The sequence below is a fragment of the Thermochaetoides thermophila genome, assembly GCF_000221225.1.
Source record: "Thermochaetoides thermophila DSM 1495 unplaced genomic scaffold scf7180000011816, whole genome shotgun sequence".
In the NCBI taxonomy this organism is placed as follows: domain Eukaryota; kingdom Fungi; phylum Ascomycota; class Sordariomycetes; order Sordariales; family Chaetomiaceae; genus Thermochaetoides; species Thermochaetoides thermophila.
The window spans coordinates 4,216,323-4,241,969 of record NW_006383032.1 but is presented as its reverse complement, the minus strand read 5'-3'; the positions used below and the strand labels follow the sequence as shown (position 1 = coordinate 4,241,969).

The window sequence follows — 25,647 nt, the reverse complement described above, 5'->3', positions numbered from 1 at the left end:
CTTCTGATTGCCTGGGACTGTCCGGGCTGCCAATCACTGCCACTGCTGCTGTTCCCCTTCGATATGAAAAGCTCTCCGGCCTGCTGCCCTGACCAGTTGCGACGGCCCGTGACGCTCGCGCCTTGAAGAGAAGACCCAAATCTTTCGATCCCGGATACGTCGGCACCGCAAATATATATCAGATCTCTTAGATCTCCAGATCTCACAACCATGGCTCGCTCACCCAAGTATTCGGAGGACAGCGACTACGACTTCGACGAGGAGTACTTCTCCCGCACCTACCAGCCTCTTTCAAACCTCCCTACCCCTCCCCCCTCGTCGAAACAGTCATTGGCTGCTCAAAGTCCAAGAGCCCTCCTGGAAGATGGAGGGCTCCTCGACTCTGTCTTGCTGGGTCAGTGCCTCTGCAAAATCTTTGACATCACTTCACCCCCTAGAGCATGCTCTAACAGCTTCACAGGCCCAGCAGTGCACCTAGTAAACATGATCCCGCCATCAGCATCCGTAATGGAGCCCTCGGTACAGTTGGTTCATGAGATGCTTGTGCGCGCCAATCTGCCCATGGACGTGATCGCCCTTGCGGTGTGTATCCTGGACGCGCTCAACTCCAAATTCTCTCTGAACTGGCGACTGCTCTGCCCTCTCGCCAAGCCGCAACAACCGCCGTCCCCGTCCGGGGAGACGACAACGAGCCCCAGCAACAAGCGACACACTCTGCCGGCAGCTCCTAGGGGGGGAAGCTCAACGTTCGTCATCGCCCCGCAACTCCACATCGACGCGGTCCGGCCAGAGGTGATCATTCTATCGGCGCTTGTCATCGCCGTCAAGTTCCTAGAGGACAGCCAGTCACCAACCCACTGGTACGCCTCGGCGTGGGGGAAGGACATGTGGACGTGCGACCAGATCAACGTGACCGAGCGGTGCATCATGGAGAGCCTGGGCTACCGCATCATGCCGCTGTGGGATGCGACGCTGATTGCCGATGCGCTCCGCGACATGGAGCGCGCCGGCAAGCAGGTGCTCAACCCGCCTCGTTCGCAGAGGCCCAGAAGTGGGGAGGTGCATAAACGGTCGGTCAGCTCGGTTGAGACAGCAGCGGCGCACCAGCAACAGCAGAAGCATTCGCATCAACAACAGTGCCAGCGCCATCATCATTATCCGCAACATCGCCAGGCTGCGAGTGGCCCGACGCCGGCGGAGACGCCGGTGTTGGCGCAATGATTGTGGTCGGTCGGGATATGTGCTGCGCCATGTGCAACCATGACGTGCTCGGCAGCCGATTGGCTTGGCGCGTGATTCATCGCCGGATGGGCGGTGAAGGCGGCGGATACTCTAAACCCGGCGTCGGAATATCCGGAGCTTTGACAACACACGAAAGTACTTCACGACTCTCAGTGTTTTAATACTACGGCAAACCTTTGGAAAGTGATAATGGATTGGATAACGGCACAACGGAACATCGGAATGGGCAAGGCGTCTCGGTAAGGCTGCTGGGCGTTGGACCATACACACATACACATGCGTGTTCTGCTCTTGATTGATACCTGTCAACCTTGTACACACACCACGACTGCTCTTGCTTACATCCTCACTCATCTTTACGCGATGGGGGGTTTATGATACAGATACGACGGCGAACGAACGGCGCAGGAAGCGCATGACAGCGGGTTGATTGCCTGCTCACACTTGAGCCTAAGAGCTCATGATCAGCACGAAGGTGGTTGGGAAAGCAAAGACGCCAGTTAGCCTAATGTGTTTGGGTTTGGTATTCGTGTATCGATTAGAGTATCAATATAATTAATTGTAATCGTGGACAAAACAATGCCCTGTTTGTCTTGTATGATTTTTCCTTTTTTTTTTTTTGTCGAGTGGATGTTGGAGATAAAAGTGCCCCGCTATCCAACGGCTGCTCGGAGATCTCACCGACGTTGCCGCAGCGTTTCAAGTCAGTTTTAACTCTCTACTCGGCAGTGATGGCTGGATGAGACCGATCCCTGTCAATCGATAGCCCGGCCTGCAGAACCCCACATCATGTTCGTGCACGAACCGTAAGTTGCCATTCGATAAGCTTTGTTATCTGTGGGCCAGCAGAGCGGTCTGCGCTGCACACCTTAACAGTAGAGCGCCAGGACAAGCAGGCACCAACTGGGCGGCGCGCACAGTGGGTGGGTGGAAAGACTAGGAAGATTTTAGTTGCTTGGGCTGTCGTCATTCAGCGAGCGACAAGAAGTTCAAGATCTTGGGACTGGATTTCGAGAGAGGCAAAGGCTTCACTTTCCATATCTGTGTTGGATTGAAGTCGAAACTTGGAATTCCATACCTCTTAAATCTCCGGGTGTCGCTCCCATCGACGGGACTCTCTCCATACGGTAACCCGCCTGCCTGTAGCCACCTCCAACGGTACGTTTTCCACCGAGACCCCCCGGTCAATCCAAGTCTGCTATCGGTCGCCATCGATACGGCAACCTCTTTTTCTTTTTTTTTTTTCCTTTCGCATCGCATGTGGGAAATGAATCAAGCCAGACCATGAGGTTTTATGGACCATATTGTCGTTGAACTTTAATTTTCCAAGTGGAAGAGACAGAATCTTCCCATTCATCTCGTCCTTAGGGTCGGTTGCTGATCGGCCGCCCGCCCGACCACAACAGCAGGCCAGCCAGGCTCGGCGGCGGCGGCATTGTCGCGACCTGCAACACCAGGCTCCTTTGTCCTTGCAGACTTTCCTTCCTCTCTCTCTCTCTCTCTCTCTCTCTCTTTTTTTTTTTTAAAAAAAAAAATAAAAAAAAACCTTGTTGCAAAGGAAAAAAAAAGTTAATCGCCCAACATGAGCGACCTCGATAGGTACGTCCACATACATGCGCGCACGCGCCGCGCTAGGGAAAGGAGAGCAAGGCTGACTTGCGGGGGCCTCTAGAGCCATCGAGCAGCTGAAACAATGCCGACCGATCCCCGAGGACGAGGTCCGACAGCTCTGCCATAAGGCTCGTGAGCTGCTGGTGGAGGAGGGGAATGTTGTTACGGTTAATGCGCCGGTCACGGTATGTCGCAACGACGAAGTCAGGGTTTGGATCGGGTTGTAGCAGAGGCTGACCTCGCGCGCTGCGCACACGCTTCGCAGATATGCGGTGACATCCATGGGCAGTTTCACGATTTGATGGAGCTGTTTCGCGTTGGCGGGAGTCCCCCGGATACGAATTACCTGTTCATGGGTTTGTCTTCTCCAACCGGCATTCCGAAACCTACCTGCTGACTTGCCCATGCCAGGTGACTTCGTCGACCGCGGCTTCTACTCCGTCGAGACGTTCTTGCTCCTCCTCTGCCTCAAAGTCCGCTACCCCGACCGCATGACCCTCATCCGCGGCAACCACGAATCCCGCCAGATCACCACCGTCTACGGCTTCTACGACGAGTGCTTGCGCAAGTACGGCAGCGCCAACGTCTGGCGCTATTGCTGCGAGGTCTTTGACTACCTCGCTCTCGGAGCCATCGTGCTCGGCGCGTCCAACACCCTGCCGGATAGCCCGCGCTGCGAGAATGGGGAGGATGTCGAGGTGCAGGTGCGGAATTCCAAGGATGAGATTATTACCAATTTCCCGAGGAGGATGAGCCAGGGCCAGGAGGCGACGCCGAACGGGGCTCCCCTCCCGAACGGGATTACCACGCCTTCCTCAGCGCCGACACGGACTGGCCCGCCTGGCTCGGGGGCGTCTGGTTCCAGTGCTGGGTCGTTAGGCAACCCTGCCGGCGCAGTCCTCTGCGTTCACGGCGGCCTCAGCCCGCTGATCGACCACATCGATAAGATCCGACTGCTCGATCGCAAGCAGGAGGTTCCCCACGAAGGCGCGATGTGCGATCTTCTCTGGTCCGACCCCGATGAAATCGACGGCTGGGGGCTTTCCCCGCGCGGCGCAGGGTTCTTGTTTGGGGGGGACATTGTCAAGGTGTTTAACCACCGCAACAACCTGAGTTTGATCGCTCGCGCGCATCAACTAGTGATGGAGGGGTTTAAAGAGATGTTTGACGCGAGCATTGTGACGGTGTGGTCGGCACCAAATTACTGTTATCGTTGTGGGAATGTGGCGGCGTTGCTGGAGCTCTGTGAGGATGAGTCCGGGTTGGGGGTGTTGGCTAGGAGTAACGGGGACAGTTATGGGTTCGGGATCCCGAATAGGTCGGCTCAACAAGATGGTGGTGGTGGTAGCGGCGGCGGCGGCGGCGGCGGCGGCGGCGGTAGCGGAGGGGGCGGTAGTGGTCTGCCGGGTCTGCCGAGCATTATTACGCCGAGGTATGGCCCGGCTAGGAGATATAGGATATTTCAGGCTGCTGCGCAGGATACGAGGGGAATGCCGGCGAAGAAGCCGGTTGCGGATTACTTCTTGTGATGCACCAGACAGTTACTGATATATTATTGGGAGGGAGGAGGGTGAGAGAGGGGGGGCAGTTGATTGGGAGTTCGTTTATGAGGTCTGACTTTCTACGAATTGTCTGTCTGGGCTTGTTCTTTGCTGGGTAGCTATATGACGGTGATGGCTCATGATCATAATAGATTTGTGCTGTGGTTCTAACTTGGGATTGTTATTTTGTCGTGTCAAGAATTATATATGGAGGGTGGGAGAATGGTTGGGGATAATGAGATTGGGTTATTCTGTGAGAGGCATTCAGGGGCGAGACTCATGGGGAGAATACCATTAGCATGAATAGGGAAGAAACCGAGCTTTGTTCTGCATTGAGTATCTGAATGGCTTGTTGAGAGTGACCGAGATGTGACGACGGTTAGTGTGGCTTCACCTGCTGGTAGAAAGGGTTTGCTTCAGACCAGAGAGCATATATACCATCCCTCTTTCCCCATCAGTTACCACTTCGCTTCCGGCTGAAGTCTTTTATCACACTGGAGCCAGATGCACACCATGTAGTCGTTAATCAACATTCCACCAGAGGTGTAAGGTGGTGAGAACTTACGGTGGTTTTAAACCCTGGGGAGCCCCAGAGCTGTTGGAAGAGGAAATTGAATGATCGCTTTCTCGAAATCGAAGACTTCAAGACATTTCGTACGAACACTAGCCATTTACAAGATGACGACGAACTATTTAAGAGCTCTGAGGACTGACTGCATCGTTTCCATCCGCAGGGAGTTATCTGGTCTTGGAGGTCCAGGGCTCAGGAAGAACGAGAGCTGGGGTGAAGCGGTCCAGGGAGTGTGTGATGTTACGCAGACGATGTATTGACATCACGATTCTGCTGGCGAATTGTCTATCCGATAGCTGACTTTAACATAGGTGAAATCAGATATCATAACATTTAAAATTAATTTATAGAGCATGCTTGGTATCTCAATCATGCAGCTAGAGAAAACGAACCGAGGAGGTTGTTGTGTGTTGAAAGTCCGTCCTTCGAACCTTGTAACAGTCGAGTTTTGGTATGTAACATTACCTGTGGGTCTTGTAACGTGCCCCTCCATCGCAGCAGGCCTGAGTCAAACGGGAAAGGCCATTCATCTCATAATGTCGACCTATTTTTGGTTCCTTTTTTTCTTTTTTTTTTTCTTTTCAAACTTCCAAGACCACATCAGCAGCATCTTCATCGTGGTGCTGCTCCATCCTTTCACCCAGTTATTTGGATCTGGGCAATTTTCATTTCGCTGCTTTCTGCAGAGACAGTCTGGCCTGATCCGGCCATTTTCGTTACCCCGGAATTTCGAAAGCGAAACAGGGCAAAAATCTTGACCGTTATCAAGTTGAGACACCTCATTATATAAACTCACCAATCCCAATACCCATCATCATGGCCGGATCCCTAAATGGCTGCACCAGCCTCGCAGAATGGCGCGCCCAAGCCGAGGCCATGAAAACGGCCGTAGCCAGCCTCTCCCCAACCCAACCTCTTCCCGGTGGTGACAGCGACTGGTCCGACGACGACGACATCGACCGCGCCTACGACCCACGCTCCGGCCCTCGCGACGTCTGGGACTTCATCTCCGACGACGAGCTTGACGAGATCGGGTTCGACAGTGGGGATTTGTATGACGGTGTTGATGGCGAGGACCATGGGTATGGTTCTTCGTCTTCTTCGAAGTATGATATGTCGTGGTTATCGGCACGGTGTGCCGAAATTGCGTCAAAAAGATCGGGTCTTTCAGCCGGCGAGCTGAGGGACCAGATCGTGGAGATTCTGAGCGTCGCCCGGCCGCAGGGGGAGCTGCAGAGTTTGTTGACGGATTTGGTGGGATTTGACGATTTAGAGTTTGTGGTAGATTTGGTGTCGCATCGGGCGGAGCTGGTTGCGGCGATTGCATCGGATAGGATACATGGGGATGAGGAGATGAGGGCGGGGGTTGAAGGGCCGAGGTTACTAACCAAGGCGCAGCGGCAGGCCGAGTTGAAGAGGAGGGATTGGGAGCATAAACATGCGCCGTTGATGGCGGCGAGGGAGAAGGAAGAGGATCTGCCGCATGTGTATCGGAGGTATGCGGCGGGGAATACGCTCAGTCATACCGGCAAGGGGTATGCCCTGCCAGCGGGGAGCCAGAGGCTAGAGTTTGATAAGTACGAGGAGTATGTCGTGCCGGCGGGGAAGCCGGGGTCGTTGTGGCCCGGGCAGAAGTTGGTCAGAATTGCCGATCTGGATGGGTTATGCAGGAATACGTTTAAGGGGTACAAGACGCTCAACCGTATGCAGAGTCTGGTGTATCCGGTAGCATACAAGACGAGCGAGAATATGCTCATCTGTGCCCCGACGGGCGCTGGCAAGACAGACGCAGCCATGTTAACTATCCTGCAAACCATCGGACAGTATCTGACGCCTAGCCCGGCCGAGGACCCCGCTGTCACCGAGTTCGACGTCGCGCTGGAGGACTTCAAGATTGTGTACGTGGCGCCGATGAAGGCACTAGCGGCTGAAATCACGGAGAAGCTGGGCCGTCGTCTGGCCTGGCTGGGCATCCGGTGCCGCGAGTACACGGGCGATATGCACCTGACGAAGTCGGAGATTGTGCAGACTCAGATCATCGTCACGACGCCCGAGAAGTGGGATGTAGTCACCCGCAAGGGCACTGGAGACACGGAGCTCGTGCAGAAGGTGCGTCTGCTGATCATCGACGAGGTGCACATGCTGCACGACGAGCGTGGCGCTGTCTTGGAGTCACTGGTTGCGCGTACCCAGCGGCAGGTCGAGAGCACACAGTCGTTGATTCGCATCGTTGGTCTCAGTGCCACGCTGCCCAACTACATTGATGTGGCCGAGTTCCTGGGCGTCAACAAGCGGGCGGGTCTCTTCTACTTTGATGCGTCGTTCCGTCCTGTGCCCCTTGAACAGCACTTCATCGGCGTCAAGGGCAAGCCCAACACGAAGCAGTCGCGCGACAATCTGGACCAGGTAGCCTTCGAGAAAGTCCGCGAGATGCTGGAGCGGGGACATCAGGTCATGGTGTTTGTGCATTCGCGTCGGGATACCCAGACTACGGCCAAGATGCTTCTCGAAAAAGCGGCCGATAATGCTTGTCTTGATCTGCTTGACCCGAGCGGGCATGAACGATACGAACTTGCCATGCGCGATGTGCGCCAAACCCGGGCCCGCGAGCTTCGGGAGCTGGTGCCGAAGGGCATTGGTGTTCATCATGCCGGCATGGCGCGCGCGGACAGGAATCTGATGGAGAGGTTGTTTGGAGAGGGTGTTCTCAAGGTGCTGTGCTGCACAGCGACTCTGGCCTGGGGTGTCAACTTGCCGGCTGCGGCGGTCGTGATCAAGGGGACACAGGTGTACAGCGCTCAGGACGGCAAGTTCGTCGATCTGGGTATCCTGGACGTCCTACAGATCTTCGGTCGTGCCGGTCGCCCGCAGTTTGAGGACGTCGGTATCGGCATCATCTGCACGACACACGACAAGCTGGCACACTACCTGACGGCCGTGACAGACCAACTTCCGATCGAGTCACGGTTCGCCAGCCGGCTGGTTGACAACCTGAACGCTGAGATCGCTCTGGGTACAGTGACGTCCATCGACGATGCAGTGAAATGGATAGGCTATTCCTACCTGTACGTACGGATGCGACGGAACCCGATGGCCTACGGCATCGACTGGACCGAGTATGATCAAGACAGGCAACTGGTCGGGCGCCGACGCAAGCTGGCCATCGAGGCAGCTCGGAAGCTGCAGCAGTGCCAAATGATCGTGTTCAACGAGCGCACGGAGGAGCTTCGTAGCAAGAACATCGGGCGCATCGCCAGCCAGTTCTACATCCAGCACACGAGTATCGAGCTCTTCAACCGCGAGATGCGTCAGGACGCCGACGAGCGCGACATCCTGCGCATGATCGCCAAGAGCGGCGAGTTCGACAACATCCAGTCACGGAATAATGAGGCCAACGAGCTCATTCGCATGCGCAATGATGAGGACATGATCCCCTATGAGGTGCCCGAGGGGATTGATACGCCCCAGGCGAAGACGAACATCTTGCTGCAGGCGTATATCTCGCGCGCACAGCCCGATGACTTCGCCCTGGTGAACGATCTGAACTATGTGGCTCAGCAGGCAGGGCGCATCTGCCGGGCGCTGTTCATGCTGGCGCTTAACCATCGCTGGGGGTACCAGTGCCTGGTTCTGCTGACGCTGGCCAAGTCGATAGAGAAGCGCATCTGGATGTTCCGGCACCCGCTGCACCAATTCGACCTGCCGAAGCCTGTGCTGAACAACTTGGACATGAAGGAGGCCCTGTCGATCGAGAGCATGCGCGAGATGGAGGCGTCCGAGATCGGGAACCTGGTCAATAACTTCCGCATGGGCGGCAAAATTCGTAAGCTGCTCGATCACTTTCCCACGCTGAGCGTCGAGGCCGAAGTTGCGCCGCTGAACCGGAATATCCTGCGGGTGAAGCTCTCCATCACGCCCGACTTCCGCTGGAACGACCAGATGCACGGCACCAGCGAGGGCTACTACATTTGGGTCGAGAACTCGGACACGTCCAGGATCTACCACCACGAGTTCCTCGTGCTTACGCGGCGCAAGCTGCACGACACGCACGAGCTGCACTTCACCATCCCCATGGAGGACCCCCTACCGAACCAGATTTATGTGCGTGCTGTGTCAGATCGGTGGTTGGGTGCCGAGACGGTCACGGCTGTGTCGTTCCAGCACTTGATCCGTCCGGATACGGAGAGCGTGTATACAGATCTATTGAATCTCCAGCCGCTGCCTATTACCGCGCTGAAGAACCCGGCGTTGGAAGAGCTCTATGCGAAGCGCTTCCGCTTCTTTAATCCCATGCAGACGCAGCTGTTCCATACGCTGTATCATCGGGATGTGAACGTGCTTCTCGGCTCGCCGACAGGCAGTGGCAAGACTGTTGCGGCAGAACTGGCCATGTGGTGGGCGTTCCGTGAGCGGCCCGGGTCGAAGGTGGTCTACATCGCGCCCATGAAGGCCCTCGTTCGGGAGAGGGTCAAGGACTGGGGCGACCGGCTGGCCAAACCGTTGGGGCTGAGACTGGTCGAGTTGACGGGTGACAATACCCCTGACACTAAGACCATCCGAGACGCGGATATCATCATCACGACGCCCGAGAAATGGGACGGTATCTCGCGTAGCTGGCAGACAAGAGACTATGTTCGGAAGGTTAGCTTGGTGATCATCGACGAGATTCACCTGCTAGCTGGCGACCGTGGTCCGATTCTCGAGATCATTGTCTCCCGGATGAATTACATTGGTGCTTCGACTGGCCGGCCGGTCCGGCTGCTGGGCATGTCGACCGCGTGCGCGAACGCGACTGATCTGGCTAGCTGGCTGGGCGTGAAGGAAGGCGAAGGGCTGTTCAACTTCCGGCACTCTGTGCGTCCTGTGCCCCTGGAGCTGTATATCGATGGGTTCCCGGAGACGAGGGGGTTCTGTCCTTTGATGCAGAGCATGAATCGGCCGACCTTCTTGGCGATCTTGAACCATTCCCCGGAGAAGCCGGTTATTGTGTTTGTGCCGTCGAGAAGGCAGACGAGGTTGACGGCCAAAGATCTGATTAACCTGTGCGGTATGGAGGACAACCCGAGAAGATTTTTGCACATGAGTGAGGAGGACTTGCAGGTGAATCTAGCCCGGGTCAAGGATGACGCTCTGAGGGAAGCGCTCAACTTTGGCATTGGCCTGCACCATGCCGGTTTGGTCGAGACGGACAGGCAGATTGCCGAGGAACTGTTCCTCCACGGCAAGATCCAGATCCTCATCGCGACGAGCACACTCGCCTGGGGTGTCAACTTGCCTGCCCACCTGGTCATCGTCAAGGGCACACAGTACTACGATGCAAAGACCGAGGCCTACCGCGACATGGACCTGACCGATGTGCTTCAGATGCTAGGACGTGCCGGCCGTCCTCAGTTCGATGACTCCGGTGTAGCCCGAATCTTCACCCAAGAAGCCAAAAAGGACTTCTATAAGCACTTCCTGCACACCGGCTTCCCCGTCGAGTCCTCCCTACATACCGTCCTCGACGACCACTTGTGCGCCGAGATCAGCGCCGAGACCATCCTCACCAAACAAGACGCCCTCGACTACCTCACCTGGACGTTCTTCTTCCGTCGGCTGCACAAGAACCCGAGCTATTACGGCCTGGAGATCTCCGCGGAGGAGCACAACACCCTCGAGGCGCAGCACCGCGCAAACGAGTACCTTGTCTCCCTCATCGAAAACTCCCTCGACGAACTGGAGACGTCCAAGTGCGTGGAAGTCCATCCTAACGGCGATCTCGACGCCACGCCCCTCGGTCGCATCATGAGCTACTACTACCTCTCGCACCGCACCATCCGACACCTCGTTCGCCGAGCAGACGCGATCCCCCAGGCTTCGTTGCTCGATGCCCTAGCATGGATGTCCCGCGCCGCAGAGTACGACGAGCTGCCCGTGCGACACAACGAAGACCTGATCAACGCCGAACTTGCCAAGGCCCTGCCCTTCCCACCCTCGGCGGTAGGAGGCCTGCCGATGTGGGATCCGCATGTTAAGGCCTTCTTGCTCATGCAAGCCCACTTTAGCAGGGTCGAGCTGCCGATTACGGATTATGTGGGTGATTTGACGAGCGTGCTAGATCAGAGTATTCGCGTGATTCAGGCGAGTATCGATGTCATGGCTGAGTTGGGGCGGTTGACGTCCGCGCTGAGGTTTGTGACACTATTGCAGTGTGTAAAGCAGGGGGTTTGGCCGGATGATCCGGCCGTTGCTGTACTTCCTGGAGTGGAGGAGCCTGTGCCGGAGGCGGCGAAGAAACTTACTATTAAAGAGCTTGCCAGTTTGCCGCGGGAGGACCACCCCTCCTTAGCAAAGATTCTCTCCATTTCCCCGCACCAGACGAATCGTTTCAACAAGGCGTTGTCGGCCCTGCCCGACGTAGAGGTCTCCCTCCCCTCTGACTCTCTCACCCCGGAGAGTATCACTGTTGTCCTGAGGCGCAAAAACCCCCTCACCGACCGCGAAGCACGAGCCTATGCCCCACGCTTCCCGAAGTCCCAAACTGAAGGATGGATCGTCATTGTCGGCGACAAACAGCGTGATCAGGTATGGGGCGTGAAGCGTGTGGCTTGGCAGGGGGATGTGGGTGTCGGGAGACGGCCCAGTGCAAAGGCGGTGGTGAAGATTCCTTCGCCGGATGTTGTTCTTGATGATGAGGTTGGGAAGAAGCAGGATGGTGAAGCTGAGGGGAGGAAGGTGGATGTGTGGGTGTTGAGTGATGCTTATGTGGGGTTGGAGTGGGTGTTTGATGGGGTTGTTTTGCCAGCGCCGAAGAAGGAGATGAGGATTGATGCTACGGGGGTTGTGGATAAAGCGGGCACGGGAAGCCAATGAGCAGGGGAAAGGAAGGAAGTGCTTGATGATTTATGAGCATGGAAAAGACTTTGATTTTGGTATGGTTGTTACGGTAGATGCGTGTTTAGGGTAGAGTTGGGCTAGCATGGGCATAATGATAGACCCGGTCTGCAGGTCTGGGGGAAGGATGAATTATGACGTTGGCAAGACACACAATCATTGTACTAAGAATATTACTAGATGGGTATGAGTGAATATTAATCGAATATATGACTTTGTCTAGCTCTATAATAAGCTTCGTAAAGGAGAGAAAAATCCATGATACTGAGCGTGAGCCCTTCGCATCCTATGCAAACGGTCACTCAATATTTGTGTTTGAGGAAGTAGAAATTGAAGTCAAAACAATCACTTACCAATGATCCTTCGGTTAAGAGACAGTGTGCCCCTTATTTGTCAGCGGGAGACTCCTGATAGTAGGCTCTTTAAGACTCCTTTTTCATACCCAAAGTTTCTTTTTTTTTTCCCGCCAAAACGTCCATTAAAATGAAAAACACTCAGCTAGATTGAAGAAGACTTTGTCTACCTAACGTTCAATGCTAAAGCTTCCTTTCAAAGACTATGGTTTTCCTACAGGTTCCCGAAATCGTGGGGTTGATTCCTGTTACGAAGACTTCCGCTAATGAGCAAACTAGGGTTTGTCCTATAAGCTGCGAGCGAGCCATATCAGTGCTGTGCGGGAAACTGCCAAACTTAAGGAAGCTTGCTTGAAAGCGAAATGGTACTACCAGATGGATTATCAAGTGAGGAGATCACTTGTTGTTTGCTTCAAACAAGGATATTGCAATGGTAGTGTTCTTTTCAATACGTTGAAGAGTGCGCCCATTAGTCCGCCATAACTGGACGATGAGCAAAAACCACTACCAAGACTACTTGTTAGGACACCAACAGGGGTTTTGATGGGCCAACTCATCAACTACATTAAGCTGAGAGGCTTGCAGCCTCTTTCTGAAACTGATGTGTAATTTCTAGAACTTCTGATGCTTCTGGCGCTTATTCTGTTCTCAAAAACCATGCATCTCTGCGTCTAGCACCTGAGGATCAACTCCAACAGTGAAGACGTCACTAGTCCCAACGAAGAGTCAGTCCTACTGCCGAAATGAGCACGCAATTGGCGCAATCGGCCTACATGGAGAGAGCATCTAGTGACACATACGGTATCAATTACGATGATCCTCCTCCGCTTCACGCCGAAATCGTCGAGGGACCATCCAGATTTTGATGAGTGTGACCGGACCCAAACCGACGACAATGGCAAACCCTTTACTAAAAGTACCTCCAAAAAAAAAAGCAAAGACCTGACGAAGCGGGATGATCTTTCAGCGAGTATACTTAGCATGGTAAAATCGAGCGTCCAAAGGCTTCACAAGAGCTATACAGGGCTGTGTGAGGACGAATTCGATTCTGGGCTATCTACTGAGCAGGCGATCCGTGGAGGGAGGACGCCTTGAAGGAAAAGCATCGATCGCCTGTACGGCTTCATTGTATGATTGGCAGCAGTAGCTCCTTCGCCTATTATGGTGGATTCTGCCCGGGGGCTCAACGCTTCCTCAAGGATATGAAGCTCTAGGAACGGTGGGAAGAGAGAAGTGCCTGCGGCTGACACAATCAAACATTGGTTACCCGAACGTTGGAATAACTGTACGATGAAGAGCTCGTCCAAGATCCCCCGTTGCTCTGACCACCTTTTGTCGACACGGGAGGAGTTAGGGCTCAAATGGCCTGCCGGTGAATGTTAATGTATGTTACTCTGGCATATCTCGATTGACTGAAGATCTAGTCAGCTAATTTACGATGGGTATGGATTCAGGTCTTAGAGAGCTAGCCCAGCCCCAGAAATGATCACCACTCTTCCGATGAGATCCGATTTCCCATCAAATAATAAATATTCCTCCAGATTCTACGCCCGTCGTCTCTGTATCGCGGCAGGGTGCACAATGACACTTGGACCGACCACGGATTTTTTCCAACCGCTCAATCAGCTGACCGATCACATCGCATGGCGCCCATCCTCTCTTCCGCAAGCTCCTGGACTGGTCATCCTCGAAGGGTCCTGAGATGAATTCAAGAAAATCATCAATCCACGATGGAGCGGCACCGACCTTGTCCTTCCGTTATGTCGGCTATCGCCTATTAGGACAGGTCTTCAAGGTGGCTCCAAAACCTTTATGCTCAGAGGGCTGCCGTCGTCATCAATGACGATTATACCTGCAATTGTGGTCGGCATTGTGCTAGCTTCAAGAAAGTTGAGTCGACTTCCTCCAGGCCAAGTTTTGGATCAGGTAGTTCTTCTAAGAGGCACTACATTTCTGTTCCAATCGTGCGCCTGTTGCTGCCCCAGAGAACTTCTGGGAAGGGTTACTTTGTTGGTATGACCGCAACGGCAGAGTATGATTTCCTTCCCCTGTTGAGGTTAGGGTTTGGAAAGAGTTAAAAAGATCGAAAGCACGGGAAAGTGATTAGAAATCCGCAAAGGTGAAACCCTCACCGATATTCGATGTAAGTCTTCCACTTAGAGCCCCCAAAACAGAGCAGCTGGCTAACATGTTATGATCTTGCAACCGACAGTCCACGAACAGCGGGATTGGTGTTGGTTCTGCCGCAACAAAAAAAAAAGGAAAGACTTGCTGGTTCCCTAAGAGTGCCATCTCCGAACACACCATCACGGGGAAACCGGTCACAACATATCGTTCTAAGGACAAATGACGGGTCAAAATCCCATGATCATTTTGCCACTGAGATATGAGAAATCATGACAAGTCTGGCGGTTTCGCATGTGATTTTAGTGGAGTAGGCGAGGGACCAAGATGACCAAGGTTAGATCGCTTGGTGGGATGAGCATGATGGTGGCTCAGTCCTTTCTCCATATCATTTTTTTCAGATTGCTAAGACTCAAGCCATCATCAGCATCAGCCCACAGGTGCTTGGTAAGATACGTGCGCTCATTACCGTAATTTATACCCAACCTGTCATCAGACTTGGGCTCCTCATCGGCTGAGGCGATGAGCAATGCGGGGTACACTGGCTCCACGCTTCCCCGCAGTAAAAGCCCCCACGTGGGTTGACAGGTTCGTGACGGATCCATACGGAGCTCTTCAATTGGTTCAATTGGGGCCGACATCCGCTGCCAGTTCACGATAATCCACTCACGGTCCATCAAGGCTTTCCACGTCTCCGCCAACAGCGCACTTCGCGATCAACGTGCAGGACACCAACTCCTTCGAGTGCGTGTCATCCCTAATCTTCCCCATCTTTTGTTAAAAATCGCTGGGAACGCATATCTGAAAGCCTCGAGTTCGGCATCTTCGGCACTCGTCCCTGCCTGTCAACGGCTCACCCGCGGCCGCACCAAAGTTGCAGAATCCAGAGTCAAAAGGAGCATCGTGTCATCCGATCTTGCAGAACCAGACATCAAGATCAACGCCAAAAAAAAAAATCTCAGACTTAGATTGGACTATTCCAACTTGCAGCATAGTCTATTGTCAAGATGGCACCTCTGACAGGAGCTGAAGTCGCCAAGCACAACAGACCAGATGATTGCTGGGTCATTGTCCACGTACGTGCCTGGTTCCTGAAACCCCTGATCAACATAGGGCTGACGTAGGGCTCCGCCGCTCGCAGGGAAAAGCATACGATGTCACAGAGTTTCTTCCAGGTCCGCAATCCGTCAACGTATCCCCAAGGAATTCATCTAGACCAAAAACTGACTCCCTTCAGAACACCCCGGCGGCGCCAAGATCATCCTCAAATATGCTGTATGTTCCATAACCCTACTATGGCCCCAATATGAGATGGGATCTGACATAAGGCAGGGCAAAGATGCCACCGAAGAGTTCGACCCTATCCATCCGCCCGACACGCTCGAGAAGTACCTGCCCAAGTCGAAGCACATGGGCCCGGTTGACATGTCAACGGTGACAAAAGAGACGGTCGAGGTGTCGGCTGAGGAAAAAGAGCGCCAGAAGCGCATCCAGGAGATGCCGCTGCTTGAGCAGTGCTACAACCTCCACGACTTTGAGGCCGTCGCCAAACGTGTCATGAAGAAGACGGCGTGGGGATACTACTCCAGTGCTGCGGATGACGAGATTGTATGCCTCCCGTATTCTCCATGGTGAGTTCGTAGGCTAACAGGTTCCAGACATTGCGCGAAAACCACACAGCCTTCCAGCGTATCTGGTTCCGTCCGCGGATTCTTATCAACGTGGAGAAGGTCGACTTCTCTACTACGATGCTCGGCACACCCGTCTCGATCCCCTTCTATGTTACCGCCACCGCCCTGGGCAAGCTTGGCCACCCGGAGGGCGAGGTCGTGCTTACAAAGGCGGCACACAAGCATAACGTGATTCAGATGATCCCAACACTGGCTTCATGCTCCTTTGACGAGATCATGGACGCTGCTGGCCCCGGCCAGGTCCAGTGGTTCCAGTTGTACGTCAACAAGGACCGGGAGATCACGAAGCGCATCGTGCAGCACGCCGAGGCCCGCGGCTGCAAGGGTCTGTTCATTACGGTCGATGCACCCCAACTCGGCCGCCGCGAGAAGGATATGCGCATGAAGTTCACTGAGGAGGGTAGCAATGTGCAGAAAGGCCAGGCCACAGATACCAGCCAGGGAGCGGCTCGCGCCATCAGCTCCTTCATCGACCCATCGCTCTCGTGGGCTGACATTCCGTGGTTTCAGTCGATTACTAAGATGCCCATCGTGCTCAAGGGCGTGCAGCGCGTCGAAGACGTCCTCAAGGCCATTGAGTATGGTGTGCATGGTGTTGTGCTCTCGAATCATGGCGGTCGCCAGCTCGACTTCTCTCGATCTGCCATTGAGGTGCTGGCCGAGACCATGCCTATCCTTCGCGAGCGCGGTCTCGAGAATAAGATCGAGATTTACATCGACGGCGGCGTTCGCCGTGCCACCGACATCCTCAAGGCGCTCTGCCTGGGTGCCCGTGGTGTCGGCATCGGCCGGCCCTTCCTGTACGCCATGTCGTCGTATGGTCTAGCGGGTGTCGATCGTGCTATGCAGCTGCTGAAGGACGAAATGGAGATGAACATGCGTCTCATTGGCGCCAACAGCATTGCTGACCTCAACCCCAGCATGGTCGATATCAGGGGCCTGTTCAGCCACAGCTCTCCGCCGGTTGACAACCTGTTCAATTCGGCGTACGACCCGCTGGTGAACCCGTCGCAGCGGACAATTAACGTTGAGAAGGCGAAGCTCTAGATGGTGTAAATCACTAGAGAGGTTACGGGATATAGAGGGATTTTGGGGATTTTCAAGCGATCTTGAATCAATCGATGGGAGAGGGTTGTCTAAAACCATATATATATATATATATATATATATACCCTACTTAGATTCCGCCAGTACTCTTTGACCTTTAACGTTCTATTCTCGCAGCTAGCTTTTTTTTTTTTCTCAATAAAAAATTTTTTTTCAATGGTCCTCGCAGTTAACCGTAATACGCGGTGTAAACATTACAATCCTTCATGGCATCTTGTGTATCCGCGGCGCCGCTATCCGAGGTCGTCAGCCTTGAGATCCGAGGTTATGCATGCGCCATGTTGAGACCCTAACCCTGACCTGGTTGTTGAACTTGGCTTGCTCGGGCAATGATGTCATTATCCTGCAGGGTGTTGCAGGCAGCGGGCGCAGTGCCTGCACGTTGCGGACTGCCTGCCCCACTGAGCCGCGCGCCGTTCCCCGCGTCGTGCATTGTGCCGCAGCCTTGTTGCCAAGAACGAGTGATGCCGATCCCTTGAGCCCCGGGGACCCGCCAAACTTCAACTTCAACTGTCGCAGTCGGAGAGTCACAGGCCAGCCTCATTCTCATTCACGACTTTCCTTCCTTCCCACGTACATATTCACTTACTCGATCGAGGACTGGCTCGTAGCTGGCACTACTGCATTGTACAGCGCAGTTGTGCGCACCATCTACAGTGCCTGCACGGATTTGTGCGCCGGTAAATTTTTGAGGCGTCTGTTGTCTGTTTTTTGGGACTAAGTCGTTCCGAGTTCCTTGACTCACGGCAAGGAGAGACAACAACAAACAAGAACAAAACAACACAGCTACAACTTGTAGTTTGGTCGGTGGTTTGAGGGAGGTTTAGGTCAATTCCCATCCGAGCATTACGGATTTGCTTTCTCTCATCGGCAGATATTTCCAAAAGGCCACGACTCACCCGCCATGCCGTCGTCGGTGCTCGAGGCCAAGATCGTCGTCCTCGGCGCCCAGGGTGTCGGCAAGACGTCGCTCGTCATGCGCTACTGCAAAGGTACCTTTGATCCGGCTCAAACCATGTCTACGGTCGGCGCTAGTTTCCTGACCAAGCGCGTGGTCGACACGGATACCGATACTCTGGTGAAGATGCAGATCTGGGATACGGGTATGTTGTGTCATTTTCGACCGACTTTCTCATGATAACCTCACAAGCCAACTTGCTGACATCCCCCGTAGCTGGCCAAGAGCGTTTCCGCTCCATCTCCCGTCTCTACTACCGCGGCGCGAATGCCTGCATCCTTTGCTACTCCATCACCGACGCCAGGTCCTTCAACGAGATGGGCGTCTGGCTCTCCGAGCTGCGCAGCAACCTGCCATCCGACGTCGTGCTGCATGTGGTCGGCACAAAAGCTGACATCGTCGCGCGAGACCCTTCCCGCCGCGAAGTCCCCTTCGAACGCTGCATCGCCTACGTAGCGGAGCACCTTGCTCCCGGGGCTAGCTCAACCCCGCCCCCGACCGCAACCCCCTTTCCTACTACTGCGAACCAAGCCAACAACAACAACAACAACAACAACAACAACAACAATAACAATAACGACACCAACAACGACTCTACATCCCACTCCTACTCTCACACCCTCGCCGGCTTTCCGTTTACCTTCCCCGGCACCTCCTCCCACCACTCCTCCTCGCACAACACCCCTCCCCCGGCCACAACTAACGCCATCGAACCGCGCTCCCCCTCCTCCAAACGCTCCTCCGGCTTCTGGGGCCAAGAAGCAGGATGGGACGCCTGCCACGAAGTCTCCGCCGAATCGGGCGAAGGCGTCGACGAGGTCTTCCGCGTCGTCACCCGCAAGCTGGTCGAGCAGAACAGAAGGATTCAGGCTGCACTGTTAGCTGCTACTGGCGGGTCGCTCGTGGATGAGCATGGGCATGGGGGTGCAGGCACTGGGTATCATGGGTATGGGTATGGAGGGTATTATCATGATGGTGTGGCAGGCGTTGGGTATTATGAGGCGACGGGGAATGGGAGGGGGGGCAGTTTTCGGGTGGGGAGGGATCGGAGGAGTTGGATTGGAACACCTTTTGCGTTGCCGGCGGGGGAGCCGGGTGATGAGGATGAGGAGACGGTTGAGAGGAGACGAGGGAGGGGTAGGTGCTGTTAGTGAAAAGGGCCTGGTCTGAGGAAAGTATAGCATGAGGATTCTATGTTGTTACGGGTCAGTGGTTTATTTGTTCTTTCTTCATGGCGTATGGTGGGTTGGAGGAGGTTTGAAGTTAAGGAGCTTTAGGTGGATTCTGATACCCCGTGGTTGGCTAGCTGGTCAATCACTTTTTATAATTTCTCTTTCTATCTTCGGATTATTCCCCTTCTTTACCTCGTTTCTCGGTCTCTTTTTGGGCCTTTTCTCTCTGCCACTTTTACGGGGGAGGATGTTCTATTGCCTTGACGTCGCACATGGCCTTTGGGCTTCTGGTGGTAAAGCGAGCTGGACTGGAACTCTGCAAGTAGCCTAGGGTAGGTGCTAACTTTACTTCTGGTTTCTTTCTTTCATATTGGTCCTTTCTGTGGCACGGTTCTGGCATGGATCAATTGGGAGAGATGTTTTGGCTGTGTAGTGAACTAACTACTGGCTCGAAACCCAATAGGAATGTTTAACGTAAGGTCACGATCGGAATGACGGTAATGAAAAACGATTGATGTTAGGTACGGAAATACGAAGGCGTTTTCAATTTGTCCGGAACAAAGTTGTTGCTCGCTCTGATCGTGTTTCCAGATGTGCAATCAATTGCAGCTCGCGCAACATAGCTAAGTTCCCAGCTATCCTTGTAAATTTGCGAGAGTTTCCCTGAGTCCTTCAGGGGTGTGTCAAAATGCATTGTGAGAGCATCAGCAGCAATGGTAGTAAGGTCAAGGGAACAAAGGTCCGGAGCGCAGGCACTGAATTATTTCAGTATGGTAGCAAAAAGCAAAACAAAACCCTTGAACATGGGAGAAAATTTTAAAAGAGAATGCCCAGTAACAGGATTGAACTGTTGACCTTCGCATCACTTAGTATAGCCAAGAAGCTATATTAGTACGACGCTCTAACCAGCTGAGCTAACCGGGCCATCGGGCTTGTGTGATTGGTTTGAGCATTGTCTCCTTTGATAAGGTTGTTAACCCCACCACAGACTCATCCACCCCTGGAGAACATTTAGATGTCTATGCCTATGGCATTGGGGCTTAAGAGCTGACCTTTGTTACGGTTACAAGCAAATTTGTCGCCCGTTGTTTTGTTATGTTGGCTTTTTCCAGCTCCTAGTGCTGAGCATGCCATCGAGCTTTTACTTGGGCGACCAGAATTCCTTGTCTCCGTTAACGCTGTCAACACCAGGGAGTTCTCACAGCCTTCCCTCAATAATTGAAGCAAAAAGTTGACAAATGTGAAATGAAGTGCCATCCCAATACGGGTATGACGCAAAAATGGCTTACAATGCGGTTTGTGTGGATCGAACACACGACCTTCAGATAACCCCCAATGTGGATCTTGGTCCTGAAGTTTATGGACTTTTGGGGATCCAATTCTTCAGTCTGACGCTCTCCCAACTGAGCTAAACCCGCTTTGCTAGCTTTGATACTGACGATCACTGGGACAAGTTTGAATAGACCCTACGGATGGACTGGCGTCATCACAATACATTTTGCGAAGCGTTATTATGGATTTTTAATTCCTTAAGAACACGCATGCTGAGAGGGTGTAGCAAGTCATGGAGCAGTTGTATGTCCTAAATATGTGACATGAGTATCTTACATTCCCCATCTCCTTTCGTTCCCCATTCCCATGAGACTGGATGGCCCTGTTACCAGCCCATTATTTGTTACCCAGTTGTTATTTGCTACCCATGTCCATATCCCCAGCAAAAAACATGTTCACATCGCCAAATTCGAAGTCCATGCTGCGGGTATTCTGTAACATGTTATCGTATCTTCCACCTCCATTTCCAGTGCCGCCCCCTCCTAACCCGGCAGCCATTCCTTCCTGTCCAGACGTAGTGTTGTGACCAGATTGAGTCCCGCTGTCATGAAGAGCCACAGTCCCCATTTGGGCTACCTGCCTACTGGTCCCCCCAGCATCTTTGCCCACTCCACGAGACTCGTTCCCGTGCCTCTGATCTGACTCCCCAAGTCCAAACCCCAACCTGTCACGCATCATCTCCTTGAACTTAGCCATCAACACCTCATCATCCGCAGGAGTACTCTCTCTTCCAAGGACTTCCCTCGCCCTAACCCGAATGGCATCATCCGAAGGGAACTCTCTACCAGCAAGCACCTCAGCTGTGACAAAGTCAATGAGCGCAGACTCAAGCTCGCGTGAGCAGAAGATCTGGGGTGGTGGGATAGGCGGGTTCGGAATGGGGAAGTAGGTTCCCGGGGGGTGTTCTCCGCATGATACGAAGCTGGAGGCTGTGTCGGCATCGGCGGCTTGGTTTGGATTCGATTTGTACGGGCTTGGGAACAGGTATGGAGGCATGAAGCCCGTACCACCCTGCTCGATGGGGCCTTCTAAGCCTTGTGGCAGGCCTGGGAGCGGCGTGTCTTCGATGATGCCAGCATCGCGCTTGAAGCGGCGAAGCCACTCTGCATTGTCGGCGGCTGTTTGGTTCCAGGGGTCATCACTGTTTATCCAGTCAGTCATCGTATTTGGGAAGACTCGAGGCTGGATACTTACTCCTCATAGATGATCCATCGCGCCTGATACTGCAGCTCTTCATCGGTCGGAACATGACGGTTAGGGTTGTTGGGCGACATCGTCGCAACTACCCATTTCTTGAGTTCACGAGCCAGGCGTCCGTAGCAGTTGGCGTCGCTCAGGTAATACCTTCCGTAGGTACGCGACGGACTTGTGGGCCGGCTGGCCATGCCATTTGAGTTGAGAATAGATTCAACCTGACCAAACGTTGACGAGGTCCCATTGAAGGGCATGTACGTGGAAGAATGTCCCGGTATCTGCCGAGCCCAGGTTGCGGTGTTGGTGAAACAAGGCTCCATAGAGCCGAAAGTCTGAGTAGATGGCAGTTGCGGGACCTCGGAGATTGTTGAGAGGAAATTGCGCTGCTTGAAGAGAGCCAGCCAGGTCGGATCATCAGCAGAAGTCGGAGTGCAGCCATCGTCATACTCATACATGATGATGCGGGCCTGGCGCTGGAGATCTATGTCGGTCGGCTCGATGCCGAGGGAACGCTGCTCTTGAACAAACTTGGACAGCTCGTTCTCTAGCCGAGTCTGGTTGTCGACCTCTGATCCAGATGCCGAGGGATCCTGCTGCGATAAGCCCGCATCTTTGGGTTCTGGGAGTTGAGCTCGCCGCCGGAATCCAGAGAGCCAAGTGGTTGACGAGCTCACCAGGCGAATTAAGAACTGCGCAGCTTCATGATTCGAGTCCTGGCCCTGTTCATCCATCCTCGTGATAATATTGCAGGCCTCAGACTGCAGCTCGGCATCTGTCACGGACAGGCCAAGCAGTCGGCGTGCTTTGACGAATTCTTGGAGCTCCATTTCCATGGGATCGAGCTCGAAGATATTTCCCTTGCCGTTGATACGAAGCTTTCGAGAACGGCTGTCGACTCCAAGACGCGTCCACTTGGCCTGTTCTGCCAAAGACTCGTTGGAAAAGAGCAGATCGCGGAGCCAAGCCGACGGCGGGCTAACTGTGGGCTCCGACGACTCTTCACTCTTGTAGATGATAGCACAAGCCATGCGCTGGATATCGTCATCAGATGGCATAGATCCTTCTCTCTCGCGCCAATCCTCAATGAACATAGTTAACTCAGTCTTGAGAAGCTCGAAAGCGTGCCGAGCGGATGCGGTTGAGGGCCGAGATGCCTCGAATGGGTCAGGAGAGCTGCGCTCATAGTGAATGAGGTAAGGGGGGATGGAGTTCTCGACCATCTCGAGCACAGGGGCATCGAAACCCCAGCCACCCTTCCACTCGGCCATGTCCTTTCCTTTCTTGAAGTGTTCGGCAAGGTGATCGACACGCTGAGACCAGGTGTCAAGAATCATGTTGCAAAAACCACAGCGGGAGCGGATCTCTGGGATAGTGTGCTTCCATTGGTCCATGGACCAGTTCACAAACTTAGCATTGTGAACCAACTTCAAATGCTGCCGTAAGTGATCTTTACGGTAGAACGTGCGCTCGGCCGTTGTGCGCTCTTGGCAGGTTGAGTAGTTGTGGGTTTCCATATGATCTTCATCTGGGTCAGGGTGACCGCAGAAGACGCAGCACTCACGGCGGTTCTCGGGATGCACGGCCTTCGGCCCATTAGGACAGCACACCCAGCGTTCGAGAGATAGATGGAGGGAGTTCTCATGTCGCTGCCAGTCGTGCTTCGTCCTGAACGATTCGGTGCAGAAGGTACACTGAAAAGTCTTGGGGGGACCGTTGGAAGGCTTCCCAGCAGTGGGAGCCTTTCTCCTCCTGCGTCTGCGGCCACGCTGCCAGGAACTGTGGGAGCCAAAGGAACCACGAGAGCCGAAGGAATATGCGGACGTGCTTGACCTCGATGTATGGGCACTGCTGATGGTCGAGGCGCAGAGAGACCTGCCAGAGCCATCATCCGTGAATGGCTGGCTGTAAGGACTTTCCAAGCCAGATGAGAGACTAGAAGCTGAAGCTCGAACGGCCCTTGCTATAGCAGTCACAGAGGCCGGTTCGTGTTCCGGCGGAGAGTGTTGCCAACGCTGCAGCGGGTTCATGTGCTCGAGAGCCGGGGTACCAGGGCGCTTGGGGATTTCAATGGCAGTCGCCCAACTCCGGATGCCGGGCGAAGTAGATCTCTGGGCAAGGGCATTCTTGTTTCGCCGCCGTGTGTTCGCAAGCCAGTTGGTGATTTGGGTCTTGGTCAGACCTGTCTGTTTCTGAAGCATCTCCTTCTCTTCCTCAGTGGGATATGGGTGCTTGCTGTGCGTAGAGAGCCAGTTCTTCAAGATCTTCACAGACTCACGGGAGAACCTAGCACCAACCTTAGGCTTGGAGGCTGGGTTGGCAGCCTGATTCTCTCCGCCAGGAGTTGAAGCCGAGGTCAAGCCGACAAGATCAGGAGCTGAGGTTGACTTTGGCGGCTCAGGATCAGCATCTTCTTGCTGAATAGCCCTGGGGTGATCACCCATCAAGGGCCAAGGGTTTGCGGGAAGGTCAGACGAGTTGCCATAGCTGCAGGCACATCGCAAGGCGACACAGCTCGTGCAATGACCCTTATACTGACCCTCAGGGATACGCTTGCAGTCGTAACCACCCAACAGGCAATTAGTGCAGGGAACTTCGAACTGCTCTAAGTGGTCCTCAAAACGCCATGTCGACTTGTCGCTTACAGTCTGCATGGTGATGTCATCTGCAGCAGCCATGGTGGGGAGGATATTGTTCTCGAAATGCTCCAACGCCCAGAACGAGAATTCATCGCCGGTAACGTTGGCCAGTGCCAAGTCGAGATCATCAAGCAAAGGGTCGCGCGATTGCGACGTGGACGTGACAGTAGCCTCGGCGCCAGTGCAGGCTGTAGGCTCGGCCTGGTCCCAGTTGACAAACTCGTCCATCCTTGAAGCTGACAGAAAAAGGGCGCGAGTGAAGACGGCGATCTATCTTAGGGCGAGGGGTTCACCCGGTGTCACTTGGGAAGACTATCAAGCTGTCAGACCAAAGGGCGTAGAGAGAGGACCCAGATTGCATTACTAGTAGCAGACTCTGTCCCCAATTTACTCTGGCACGTAGGTCCACAACTCAAGTCTGTCCAAATCGCACGGAAGGGCCCGTTCTTGATTTGGACCACGACTGGTAGGACGATTTTCAATGTCGATGTCAGTGAATGATTAGTTGACAGTGTGGGACAACACAAAGAGAGGTAGAAGGATGATAGGCAATTGACGGATAGTTTACAAAATACATAATGTGGAGATGGTCGATCTGCTGGAGGGGAGAGTTTTTATTTCAGTCGAGTCCCCTTGATCCTCCAATCCAGGCACTGCCATGATAGCTATCTGAATGCATCGGAGCTGGAGTTCCACATGCTTCAGTTGGATTCTTCTGCAGAAGAGTCATCATGGGTCGGTTGGTCGGATGCGGTGGTTAGAGCAGAAAGGCAGGGTGGTAGCTGTTGGGAACCAGGTAGTCAACGATTGGCAGGCTGGTTGGTCGCACATGGATGGTGACCGTGGGCAACACGCAAAATGCAAAATGCGTGCGCCTTTCGTTTGACATGCCCAGGCCCCTGTCAGTGGCTGGTGGGGCTGGAAAATCCTGGAGAGGAGCCTGGCTAGGCATCGTCTTCCCCCGCCATTGCGACCTGGATTTTCACGCAGCGACACCAACGCCAACGTTACGCACCTTCCGTGTCTGGTCTGGATGGCGTGGAAAAGCTCCGCCCTAGACGGCGGGAATCCTGGCAGTCGCGGGCTTGATGAGAAAGATAAAGACCAGGCCAAGCCATTAAGAATCACGCCGTGCCAATTGGATCTCTTCCACCTCTTCTCCTGCGTGAACCGCGTTGATTCGACCTTTTTTTTTGCTGTTCCGTGCGCTGCCAGTTCTGGTCTCATGACGTTCAGACTTCG

The 25,647-nt window shown here is 53.9% G+C and overlaps 6 protein-coding genes and 2 non-coding genes across 8 annotated transcripts; 5 read left to right on the top strand and 3 right to left on the bottom strand.

The window, feature by feature from the left end:
- Positions 1 to 210: 210 nt before the first annotated feature.
- Positions 211 to 1,221, top strand: CTHT_0032400 (uncharacterized protein; the record flags this gene model as incomplete). The annotated part of the gene is made up of 2 exons (XM_006693616.1): positions 211 to 394; positions 461 to 1,221. 2 exons carry the CDS (start codon positions 211 to 213, stop codon positions 1,219 to 1,221), a joined length of 945 nt encoding a protein of 314 aa, XP_006693679.1.
- Positions 1,222 to 2,824: 1,603 nt separating this feature from the next.
- On the top strand, positions 2,825 to 4,382 carry CTHT_0032390 (uncharacterized protein; the record flags this gene model as incomplete). The annotated part of the gene is made up of 4 exons (XM_006693615.1): positions 2,825 to 2,841; positions 2,915 to 3,038; positions 3,119 to 3,209; positions 3,265 to 4,382. 4 exons carry the CDS (start codon positions 2,825 to 2,827, stop codon positions 4,380 to 4,382), a joined length of 1,350 nt encoding a protein of 449 aa, XP_006693678.1.
- A 1,399-nt stretch (positions 4,383 to 5,781) lies between these two features.
- Positions 5,782 to 11,817, top strand: CTHT_0032380 (RNA helicase-like protein; the record flags this gene model as incomplete). Its single annotated transcript, XM_006693614.1, has 1 exon — positions 5,782 to 11,817. One exon carries the CDS (start codon positions 5,782 to 5,784, stop codon positions 11,815 to 11,817), a length of 6,036 nt encoding a protein of 2,011 aa, XP_006693677.1.
- Positions 11,818 to 15,322: 3,505 nt separating this feature from the next.
- CTHT_0032370 (mitochondrial cytochrome b2-like protein) lies at positions 15,323 to 17,053 on the top strand (the record flags this gene model as incomplete). The annotated part of the gene is made up of 5 exons (XM_006693613.1): positions 15,323 to 15,391; positions 15,457 to 15,490; positions 15,553 to 15,590; positions 15,648 to 15,923; positions 15,974 to 17,053. The coding sequence occupies 5 exons, from the start codon at positions 15,323 to 15,325 to the stop codon at positions 17,051 to 17,053; spliced, it is 1,497 nt and encodes a 498-aa protein (XP_006693676.1).
- A 964-nt stretch (positions 17,054 to 18,017) lies between these two features.
- On the top strand, positions 18,018 to 19,222 carry CTHT_0032360 (putative GTP-binding protein; the record flags this gene model as incomplete). Its single annotated transcript, XM_006693612.1, has 2 exons — positions 18,018 to 18,216; positions 18,288 to 19,222. The coding sequence occupies 2 exons, from the start codon at positions 18,018 to 18,020 to the stop codon at positions 19,220 to 19,222; spliced, it is 1,134 nt and encodes a 377-aa protein (XP_006693675.1).
- An 848-nt stretch (positions 19,223 to 20,070) lies between these two features.
- CTHT_0032350 lies at positions 20,071 to 20,167 on the bottom strand. The gene is made up of 2 exons: positions 20,130 to 20,167; positions 20,071 to 20,106 (listed from the first exon to the last, which is right to left on the bottom strand). It is a non-coding gene; the product is annotated as a tRNA-Ile (tRNA).
- Positions 20,168 to 20,534: 367 nt separating this feature from the next.
- On the bottom strand, positions 20,535 to 20,661 carry CTHT_0032340. Its single transcript has 2 exons — positions 20,625 to 20,661; positions 20,535 to 20,570 (listed from the first exon to the last, which is right to left on the bottom strand). It is a non-coding gene; the product is annotated as a tRNA-Phe (tRNA).
- Positions 20,662 to 20,929: 268 nt separating this feature from the next.
- On the bottom strand, positions 20,930 to 24,633 carry CTHT_0032330 (putative sequence-specific DNA binding protein; the record flags this gene model as incomplete). Its single annotated transcript, XM_006693611.1, has 2 exons — positions 20,930 to 21,716; positions 21,770 to 24,633. 2 exons carry the CDS (start codon positions 24,631 to 24,633, stop codon positions 20,930 to 20,932), a joined length of 3,651 nt encoding a protein of 1,216 aa, XP_006693674.1.
- Positions 24,634 to 25,647: the final 1,014 nt, after the last annotated feature.